Source organism: Andrographis paniculata, unplaced genomic scaffold, assembly GCF_009805555.1.
Source record: "Andrographis paniculata isolate CXL003 unplaced genomic scaffold, ASM980555v1 Contig49END, whole genome shotgun sequence".
Lineage (NCBI taxonomy): Eukaryota > Viridiplantae > Streptophyta > Magnoliopsida > Lamiales > Acanthaceae > Andrographis > Andrographis paniculata.
Genome location: NW_026137583.1, coordinates 2,232,455 through 2,244,369, shown reverse-complemented (window position 1 = coordinate 2,244,369; position 11,915 = coordinate 2,232,455). Strand labels below are relative to the sequence as shown.

At 34.4% G+C, this 11,915-nt stretch overlaps 1 protein-coding gene across 1 annotated transcript; it reads left to right on the top strand.

The window, feature by feature from the left end:
• Positions 1 to 1,595: 1,595 nt before the first annotated feature.
• LOC127252922 (high mobility group B protein 15-like) lies at positions 1,596 to 3,330 on the top strand. The gene is made up of 4 exons (XM_051277311.1): positions 1,596 to 1,745; positions 1,832 to 1,910; positions 1,972 to 2,619; positions 2,707 to 3,330. Exons 1-4 carry the CDS (start codon positions 1,624 to 1,626, stop codon positions 3,328 to 3,330), a joined length of 1,473 nt encoding a protein of 490 aa, XP_051133268.1. The 5' UTR covers positions 1,596 to 1,623.
• The last annotated feature ends 8,585 nt before the right edge of the window (positions 3,331 to 11,915 follow it).

The following is an 11,915-nucleotide window of genomic DNA, read 5'->3' as shown; positions in this document are numbered from 1 at the left end:
CAGAAAACAGCCAAAATAAACATTGGAAAGAAGGACAAGGGCGTATAGATTCAACCAGCCAATCATTTCGACTTTCTTCTGTTACAATTTGGTAATTCATTGACATTATATTTTTGTTTCATCTGGAATTAATAAACGTATATATATATATATGCATGTAAGTCGATACGTATACGTATTATGTACTGTATATTAGTTCATTGCTATATTCCTTCAATAAACTTATACATTTTTCATACCACATAACATTACATTCCACAATTACCAATTGTTATTACATATATAGATCGAAATTACCTTCTTGATTTTTTATTTTTTTTCTACGATAAGAAAGATCACATCTTTAGCTTGAAAACCCAAAGAACAGATTTGGGAATCTCGAAGATAGCTTTTGTTGATGCTTTTCCACTGCACCCTCTCTCTCTCTCTCTTCAATATATATATATATATAGAGAGAGAGAGAAGAAAAAAGAATTTTGGTGTGTAGGTATCTTGTCCAAATCTGAGTTGTAGAATAGACCTCTGGATCTTATGTACTCGTGTTAAGAGATAGAGATGGATCACTACGTCTCTATCATTGCAGTGGTGAGATGATAAATAATTATATATAAGTTATTACATACATGGGCTGTCTGTGTTATGTTAGATATATATTTATAATTGAATTGAATTTAATAGGTAGCCTGCAGGCTTCAGGCTGCAGACAGGAGCTGCTCAATTTTAGCCTTTTGCATGCTATATCCTCTACTCTACTCTATTCTGTTCTATTGATCCACACAGCACAAAATGGTGATACAAATAAATAAATAAATAGTTAAATCAACATCACACTGGACTTTAGAGTATGATAGTATGAAACAGATTTTAAATTTCTTGTTGTTAATAATAATATTGATACAGTTGTTTATTGCAGCATTTTTTGGATTCATGAGAATGGAAAGAGTACCACAGTATATCTTAAAAGCTCTTATCCTTCGTCTCCCATAAAAGAATATTTGCAGGACTGACTGCCAAAATTGAATGGACATTATTATTACATTAACAAATAACTAGGGTTAGATGTATAGAGGTTATGGTTATATATTAATATATATATATGTATATATAATGTATGTATATGGTTTGCATGGAAAACAGTGGATATTTATTGATAACTTCTTTTATCCCTCTCTATTACCATAAATGATATGTATGTATATGTGTGTCTCTTCATCTCTTGATTAATTTCCCTTTTTTTTGGGGTTTGGGTTGCAACAATACCACCATCCATCATTCACGAAACAAGGTGGGGTGGGGTGGAGTGGGGTAGTTATTATAATTCACAACTGCATTTACTACCATCATTTGTCCTCTCCTCTAGCCTCTCTCCATTTTTTCTCATACTGAAAACCTCTTTATCCCTTCAACAAAATCAAATCCCTTTTTCCATTTCATCTCATATCGTCGTCTAAACTAATGTTGTAGGGGAGGGTTACACTTACTACGCATATCTCTGCAAGTTCAAGTTCAAGTGCAATGGTGGATGGGTTGGAGTGATTCTTCCATGTCCTAACATTACTAAGCAAACATAAAAAGAAAAAAACAGAAAAGTAAAGAGAAGAAGAGGAGGAGGAGGAAGAAGGAATGCCGTGTGGGTATTATCCATATCCTCCTGCTTTAGCAACTTACGAGGATGTAGTTTCCTCACGTGACCTTTTTATGGATACCCTCAAGAAGCTCCACTCTTCCATGGGAACCAAGTTCATGTAAGTCTTTTTCTTGTCCTAATACAGATAGTATATAATAATAATAAAAATAATAATAATGGGTTTAATTAGTTTGGTTGGTGTAGGATTCCGGTGGTGGGTGGCAGGGACTTGGATTTGCACAGGCTCTTCATTGAAGTTACATCTCGTGGTGGCATCGCAAAGGTATCATCATCATCATCATCATCTTCTTCATCTATATAATATTAAATGAATTTGTTGACAGGTTGTGGGGGAGAGGAGATGGAAAGAAGTGACATCAGCATTCGAGTTTCCATCGTCAGCCACCAATGCTTCCTTCATACTCCGAAAGTATTACGTCTCTCTCCTCTACAACTACGAGCAGATTTATTTTTTCAAGTCCAAGTCCTGGACTCCCTCTTCCCCTGCCTCTGTCTCTCCCGCCATCAAACAATTCCCGCCAAACACCTCATTATCATCATCATCATCAACTCTTCCGGTGAGTGGAGTGATCGACGGAAAGTTCGAGGATGGGTATCTCGTAACGGTCCAGATAGGGTCCGAGGAGTTCAAAGGAGTTCTTTACGAAGCTGAGGCTGACAGCGATGCATTATCATTAGGAGGAAGAAGAAGAATAGAGGCGGCGACGGCGGCGGCGGGGGGTTTGGGATTGGGATTAGTGCATGATTCTTCTTATTCTTCTTCTTCAAGGTCGAGGACCCGACGCAAGCGGCGGAAGAAATCGGAGATCCGGAAGAGGGATCCGGGTCACCCGAAGCCGAACCGGAGCGGGTACAATTTCTTCTTTGCTGACCAGCACGCCAAGCTGAAGCCGCTCTACCATGGCAAGGACAGAGAGATCAGTCGCATCATAGGCGAGTCATGGAACAAGCTCAACGAAGACCAACGACTGGTACCAAACTGCCTGTCTGCTTGCATTTATTTTTATTTTATTTTATTCTACTGATCTGATCTCAAATTGATTGATGGTTTGATTCAGGTCTATCAGGAGAAAGCTCTCAAGGACAAAGAGCGGTACAAGATGGAAATGGAGGAGTACCGGGAAAGGTTACGACGTGGACAAATCGTGCCAATACCTGCAGTAGCAGCACCGCCACCGGTGCAGCAGCAGCAACCCCAACCGGAACCACCACCACCGGCGGCGGCGGCGGCGATCGGCCTCAGCCTGGTGGCAGAAGCAGCGTACACTGAGGGTGAGGGTGAGGAGGCGAGTACTACAGATAAAAGCAACTTGGAAGAATACCAGGATGTTGATGACGACGACGATGACGATGATAGCGAGGAGATGAACCTGAAGAATGTGAATGTTGAGATGATGGCTGATGACGCGTCATTCCATTTGCAGACTCAGACACCGCCGGAGAAGGAGAAGGAGGAGATTGAAGACAGTCCTCAACCTCAACCTCAACCTCGTAGTGAAACTCAAACTGAGAATAGAATCTGGTTTTTGTCCCCACACAAACACAAACATAATGATGATAATAATAATACTACTAATAATCCCACTGACCACGTCGTCCAAGGAGAAACAATATCATCATCATCGTCGCCGCTGCTTCATATTCAAGTTCAACAAACATTCCCCTTCAACAAGGAATTATAGTTTGTTAGTGCTTATTTTTCTTACCCTAAAATGTTGTTCGTTTTCATACTAGTATGACCGGTTTTAGGATATATTATTATAATCATTATTATTTCTTTTTATAATTTCGCCATCCAAAATCATCTCCAGATTTCTTTCTTTCTTTCTTATCAATGTGCTACTCAACTAAAACTAGTGCACTGATTAGACAGAATCCCTTCCCTGCCTACCTGGATCCACTCATCCCATCTCAACTTCAACTTCAACTTTGTTTCATGTATGTCTATATATTATATTAATATTATACGCACACACCCATCACGTGTGTATTGGGCGGTGGAAGTCGGTGATCCTCTTGCGTTGTCTGCCGACCTCAAATTCGTGGGTGGGAGACGGATTGAGAGTGATGTTCGTAAATTGGTTTTTAGTGTCGATTCAGTGTGAAAAGTGTGGATTAAAAATTATATCAAAATTGTAATTACAAGTATTTATCAAATGATAAATTTGTCATGTTAACTAGTGAGTACTCGGTTGAATGTAGAACATTCATGTTAGGATAAATTCAAGTGAGGATAAACGTAAGCACATGAATCAATATTGAATTGAGATGCAATGAAAAGTAATTTACACTATTGAATTTAAGTGCCAGTTCATAATTAAAAGTATGGATGGAGGGGTGGAATCATGGTTCGCCGTCGCTGATCGCCCTAACCGTTCCAGATACATCGCGGTGTATCGATCGCGGCTTATCGGACAAATATCGGTCTATATGATTATTTTTTACAAAAATTTGGATTTTTAACAAAAATAATAATAATAAACAATTAAAATTCATCAAATCATAAACATAATCATTTTTTAAAATATATAATATTAAAGAACATAACCACGGTGGGTGCATGCCTCAAACTGTTAACCTCTCGAACTGATGAAGAAATTTTGTCTACAATTCCACCGTATACAACAAAATATTAGACAATACCACATGCACTCCATAAATCCTAGGACATGTCAAAAATATAACAATGCAAATATCCATCCCAACATAACAATGCATATATCTCAATGCCAATGAATAACTATAACAAAAACTCTTTATAGATGGTCTGGAGTCCCATCATGTGCATAAGCCTTGAAAGATGCACTGCATGAAAGACCAACAACATGAATGTTAAATGTTAGATTTTTGAACAAAAAAATAGCAACTGACTTTCATCTAGATAAAGATTTCAAAGCCTAAGATTGTTATATTGAAACCCAACACCAAATTTTCACCATTCTGGATCATTTCATGGCCGTCCCCTGAAATTAAATAATCTTTATTAGTTAAATTAAATTCAAACAACCTCAAGTTGTTACATATAAATAAAAATTAGAAATAAAATTTTATAAAATATTTAAACTATATTTATATTAACCATTTATACTTACCATTCAATACTTTGTGGAGTGTCGTGGAGCTTCAAAACCATTTCCATCTTCTGATCGATCATAGTATGAATATCCTTCTCTAAATGAACCCCTTCGATATACCAAGTAATATGGATAATGATATGCATTTGGTTGGTCCCACTCCTGTCTCCCCAATATATTACTCGAACTCGAATTATGGGAAGAATCTCCATAGGAATAACCTATATTCAAATCTTGCATATGTTCGTGAACTCCAGAATATCTCATAATATCTGAAAAATTTGAAGCATCGGCTTCACTTGAAAATTCTGTTAAACTATTTAGAAAATCTCTTTGAGCTTCTATCCCAGGACGATATCCATGATCAGTGCCTTGGGTAGCATAATAATCTTCATTTCCTTGAGCCCATCCCATATCACTTGAGTATCGACTATCTCTATAGCTCCCACTCTCACCACCACCATCATCGGCGCCACCACTACCACCACCACTACCATCATCACCATCATCATCATCATCATCGTTGCTATTATTCTTATCTTCACCGTTAATTGTTGAAGATGAAGATTCAAATATCATTGTTTTTTTTTTCTTGCTCATATTTTTGTTTTCTATTTTTTCTTTTTGGCCTTCTTTTTTCCATCGGCTATAAACTGAGATAAAAATATATCTCTGTCATCATCATTACGCTGACTGTCAATTCCATCCCCACTTTCATCAATAGCCTAATCCAACCAATTCAAATCACTATTATGAATAAGTGGAGATTCATTTTCTCTGACCCATTCATCTAAAATATCATTTTCATCAAAATATGATTCAAATCAACCGGTCGTAGAAATCGGCTGTGTCTGTCCTTTGCATAAAATTTTTCACCCGAAGACGCATGTTGTAGTGGACATAGACTAGCTTATGCAGTTTCTCAATAGCTAATCTATTCCAAAGTTTAGTATGGATCAAAGACCACGTACTCCAATTGCGCTCACAACCAGATGATGTGCATGTTTGATTCAAAACTTTTAGTGTAATTTTCCGTAAATTAGTGGCTTCATCACTATACATATTCCACCAGTCAGCTATTAAAAATGGTAAAAAAAAAAAATAATAATAATGCACCATATTATAACATGTTAAAAAAACATAATTGAATGATAAGTTTTATAATACATACCTGGTAAAGATGTAGCTACAACTCTAATAGCAAGTGCACTTCCAAATTCTCCAATTTTGTTAACAAATGTATTTATTTATAAACATTAATAGAAATCAATATATATATGTTTCTATAACAATGCACAAATATATATATATTTCGTGAAAGCTCAAAAAATTATTTGAAATATTAGTTCTAAGTTTCTCACATTGTTATCTCATTCATAGCCTTTACTTGTATATCCAAATCTGGCTCGAGTCTTTTAATAACTTCTTTTACTCCTTTTTGAACCTCTGATGAATCAAATTCACAAGTGCCAGAGTATTGAAGACCAGGATTTAAAAAATAAGCTGCATCAAATATATTTAGAATTAGAAAATAAAATAAATGATTACTACAATGTAAAAAAAAAAAAAAAAACAAAACAATTACCTGCAGCATGCAAATCTTGATGCAATTGGTTATACCATCTTTCATCGATGATATCCCAATATTGCTGAAAATCTTTTACTGCGGTTTTAATTGCCATTTTTGCCCTATCCATTGCCTCGTAAATGATAGGTAGTGTAGGTTTTTTTATCTTGATCAACTACTTGTAAAACCTTCACTAAAGGTTCCATGACCCCACAAACTTGACGTACCCGTTTCCAAAAATTTTCATTCAGAATCATGTCTGATATATCTCCAGCTTCATATCTTCTTCTCAAGGTATTATTGTACTCAACCTATTCTCTAAAAGTACACATTCTTTTCAAGTCAGTTGCGTATCTCAGAAGACTTTACATTGCAACAAACTCGGTTGCAAATCTTGTTATGCCTGGTCGCAACAGGTCTCGACCATTCGTATATGTTTTCATCAAATTAACCACTTTATCACTGTTGTATATAAATTCTGTAATTCTTCTGGCTTCTTTTATCGTATCCTTCGCCGACAATATATCTCCGATGTCTTCTAACATCAAATCAATGCAATGCGCAACGCATGGAGACCAAAAAATATGTTTCCTTTTCCTCATCAGTTTTTTCCCAGCAGCCTTCATACTAGCTTCACTATCAGTTAAGATTTGTATAATATTGTCAACCCCTACTGAATCCACAACCTTGTCCATTAGCGTGTAAACAAAGTCTGAAGTCTTTACCTTATTCGTAAAGTCAAACGAACTGTGATATATCATATCTCTGTCACACTACACCATAAAATTTATGTTTGGATGTTTTGTGCGAGTACTCCAACCATCGCACATAATTGTACATCCATGTGTTTTCCATTTCTGATTTAAAGAATCAACATATTGTACAACTTCTTTCATCTCATCGTTCAAATATTCACTCCCAATTTGCTTACCAGTAGGCCCTTTAACTCCAGGTCCAGCGGATGCAATCGTGTCAATTATTGTTTGATAGTAAGGACCACTATCGGCAGCGTGAAATGGTATAGCATTAAAATGAAAAATTTTTGAAATTGCTCTACCCACCTTTTTCGCATTATCTTTTGAAAACATACTTTTCAAAGACTTATTCTTTAACTGAAACATGTATGGATAAAGTTTTTTTGATGCAAACCTTCTGTTTTTCTTGTAGAACTTTCGAAAAAATTTCTTTTAGCTCCTTTTGTATTCGAACTGCTTCCTCCTACAAAGATAAAAAAAAATGATTATATATAGTTGTTATTTCAAAATAAAGATACTAATATTAAATGTATTTTTTATAAAATTCAATGAATATACTTGCTTTAAAATTCAAGCTTGGTAGATCTCCAGATACAGAATGTCTACGCGCTGCTCTATAATTCCATATTTCTGCTTTCAGCCATTGCTCTTTTTAATTGTTTTCTTTCAAGAGCATCTACCTCATCTTCATTTATTTCAAAAATTTCACATTCTTCCTCATCAGAATCATCTTCTAAAACGAATGAAATTGTGCAATGCTTCTTTTTTTTTTTTTAATTTGCTGCTCCCATACTTTTTCCTTGGATCAAGTGTTGTTTTAGTAACTCTCTTACTTCTTTGGAGCTCTCGTACACGCTTCAACTTGACCTGCCCCACCGTGAACAATTTATTCACAGTAATTGCATTTTGCTTGCTTTCTATCGTTGCTTATAGGAGTAGCATGATCGCAACCAATATCTTTATATGGTGTTATTTTACACAAACTCTGCAATTGAATAATAAAATTGTTAAAATATTTATAAATATTAATTTATTAGTTAATTGGACAAATTATACATATTATTTTATTAATAAATCAAATTTATACAAAAATTTAATTTAAATAACTACTTCGTAAAACTTAGACTTAGAATATATATTTATTATATTTATATATATAAAAACAAAGTTAATTTTAATAAAACTTACTTTATATAGATTAAATAAAATTAAATACAACCAAAATAATTAAATTTATCAATTAAATAAATAAATCAATCAAAATAATTCAACATAAATTTCAATCCAAAAATGAAGGAACAAAAATTATATATAAACTGTATTTAAAAAAATTTAAATTAATTAAACTAATAATATATATAATTACTGCACTGTCTTTCTTCCACCTGTGTTTCTTCCACGGCGTTCTTCCTCCCCAGAAATCCAATACTCGCGAAGCTAACTTTTTTTCTACACAATACCAACAATTTTTATTTAATTGGAGAAATTTTTTCTCAAATCCTTCTACTACATAGACGATTGCTAAAACCCACATTCCCAACACTATAGATACCCAAAACTTACCTTGTCCACCACCAGGAACTGACAGCATAAACCAGAGCTTATTTTTCGTCATCGCGCCAGGAAGGAGAAGCAGCGACAGAGAGAAGAGAGAAATTAGGTAAAAGAATGAATAAGAATGAGTTTTGGATAAGATTTGTGTCTATTTGAAAACCCTATCACAAATATTGGATTTTTCGGTTGAACTAGAACGGTCCTGACCGTTCCGGTTCCGGATTGGCCAAGTCGGACTGGACTCGGCTGATCCGTCGAACCATGGGTGGAATAAAATTGAAATATATCGTGGATTTAGGATAAGGTGAATCGAAGAGTCCTGATGAAGGGATTGAGATGGTTGTACGGATGTAAATTAGTAGATAATGGAATGATCATGGTTGATCCTCACTTTCGATGAGGGGTACGGAGCAAAACAAAAATAAGAGATTAGAACCCATGACCACCATTATAAAATAATTTCATACCATGATTAAGTAATATCTTTTTAAGTTATAATTATGTCAAATAAGTTATATGTATATATAATACATACATGAACAATATAAATATACAACATGCGCCATTTATATTGGGCTCTGGGCAGGCGTCTCTTTCACCCGAACTCAGGGCCGGCCTTAGGAATGATACCTAAATATGATTCTAAAAAAGCAGAGAAATGCCCGCCAAATGAGTGTACGTGAATGCGATATATGTATATACTTTGTGCGTTAGAGTCTTGCGTAAAGTGATTACCAACGATATATACGCACTAATATACTTTGCGACGTTAAAACATTTCTAGGCTCTAAGTAATGTAGACAAATAAACCAATTTATAATTATTGACCTGATGACCTATTATCTAGATATATACTTCACTGTCCTACAAGCCATTCTCATCAACATTCATAACTTATAAATCAGAAAATTAGTTCACTACATATCTTTTTACTATATTTTCTAAGTCAAATTATGTCCAAAGAGTCGCTTTCATGAAGGTCTTGGGTTTACCTAGCACCGTGATTTTATTTGGGATTTATCTAACTAGATCCAGATAAATGACTTATATTCGCATTTTGGTCTAAGTAGGAGTGGAAAAAATAAGTACGGTCTGAATGCCCAGTCCGAACACGGCACAATAATCCATGCTTGGGCTCAAAAATCAAGCCCAAAATAAATTCGGGCCGTCTTGGCCCAACCCGATTGAAAATTTGTGCAGGGCCCAGACTTACTAAAACTGGGCCATGCTGGCCAGCCCGATTCTTCAACATAAAAAAATAAAAATAATATAATAATACAAATATTATGTAATAAGAATTTATTTTAAAGATTAAAATTACACTTTAAATATTCAAAACCAAACAAACAAACCATAATTCTAAAATTCAGTTCCACTCAATTTCTCATGGCCAAAAGACTCTTCGTAACACAGGTAAAACAACAGGCAGCAGCGCACCGTGACGGAAGTCAAATGAGTCAACAACTTGCAATTCTCAACTGTATTGTATCATTTGTGAAATATATAAATTGTGCAACCGAATCGCGGTGCAAAATCGGTATTATAAATTACAAATATTGTATACGTCACATGTCGCACGGTCAATCAAATGAATCACCTATTCCGTGATCACAATTTAATGTAATACAGGGGAAGAGATCATCTCCACAGGGATTGTGTGATTCACTCTTTCGCATTCTAATGCAGTAAATAAAATGGGGGAATTTTTTTTATTATTATTATCTAATGAAAATAAAATAAAAAATTAATTAAATTAAGGGAGAACTAGCTATTAAGGGGATGTCTGTCTCAATAGATGATGCAGTTATGACACTGGTGTTTTTATCATTAACTCAATAAAGTTAATTCTTATTAAAATATCAATAAATTGGTTATAGTTATCAACAAGTTCTGACAACCAATTCTTTCTTACAGTGTAGATAATTAAGGTAGGACCATTAACTATCATTGACTAAGCTAACAAACCTAGGTAAGCCCATATGAAATATTGTCTGATCCCATTCTAATATAGAAAAACCAAATTCAAAACAACTACTACCTAAGAGGAGTAATTAGATTTGATTGTCCTAACCCCCGGGAAGGGACTATTCAACCCGGTTGTCACCTATTCAAGCGTTAACACAATTACGGATATCCTACCTGAATTGACTTTAGATTATCAGACTAATTTAAATATCGGTACCAAAATATCCAATCTATCTAACAATCACAAACGTTATTTTCAAAATTAGACAAATATTGATAATTAAAAAGAACTTTTATAAAGAAAATCAATAATATCCAAAACATAAGAACCAAAACATTATCATCCCTCAAACCAGAAAAATATCTACTCTATAATCAAATAGCAAAGAACAATAAGAAAAGATACAGTCATAGTCGAAAGGAAAAATCTGTGTTGATTTGCTCATGCGCGATCTGTGAATTTGTCAGTCTCTTGCTCTTGTGCGTATCTGCTTCTGGCCGTCTTCTCCTCTTTCTGCGTGTGACTCCCCTCTTTTTATTTATTTTTTGCCATAATTATTTTGTAGTTGAGCTTTTGGGCCTTTAATTAAATTTTCATGTCAATAGGGTGTAGTTAGTCATGACCATGACTAACTAAGTGGTGCAAATCTGAATTTTTCTTTACTTTTTCTGTCAATTATGCCAAAATTGATATTTTCCCTCTGCACACAGAAAATAAACAATATGCATATAAATTAAGTAGAACCCAATCATAATCAATCAAATATCGCATATAATATGAACATTTAACGCATGCGATTTCAAACTATTAATACGCACTTGTTCTTCTGTAGTTCTATAATTATATTATATCTAATATTGGGGATTTGAATTGAATTTCATTGATATGCATATATATACATTATACATATATTTATGGATAGCATACATACATTGTCGCCGTCGGTAGTGTGTTTGGAAGATTTGAGACTTGGTTTTTTTTTTTCTAAATAATTAAGACATTAAATAATTACACAAGAAACTTAATAAATTAGCGCTTTTAAATTTAATTAACATAAGTATTCAATTTATTTATTACGTCCAACTAATCGATGTTCTCATCTATGTAGGTTATGGAAAAGTATCAATCGGTACATTCCAAAGATCCCGTTGTCAATCTTGATGGATGACATGAATGATATTGAAGAAGAGATAGATGGATTGGAATGAGCTAAGGCAACAAATGATGACCTCACCGTTTCATCATTAAAGACAAATAATACAGAAAAAATAACAAAAAAGAGAAATGATAGATCAAAATGTTGGGATCATTTTGAAAAGCTTCATTGTGAAGATAAGACACAACAAAGAGC

What these genes read in the sequence shown, in the direction of transcription:
- LOC127252922 (XM_051277311.1), top strand. Translation starts at nt 1,624, where the DNA reads ATGCCGTGTGGGTATTATCCATATCCTCCTGCTTTAGCAACTTACGAG. An exon ending in TCCATGGGAACCAAGTTCAT is followed by an intron (nt 1,746 to 1,831) that starts GTAAGTCTTTTT and finishes TGGTTGGTGTAG; the next exon opens with GATTCCGGTGGTGGGTGGCA. An exon ending in TCAACGAAGACCAACGACTG is followed by an intron (nt 2,620 to 2,706) that starts GTACCAAACTGC and finishes GGTTTGATTCAG; the next exon opens with GTCTATCAGGAGAAAGCTCT.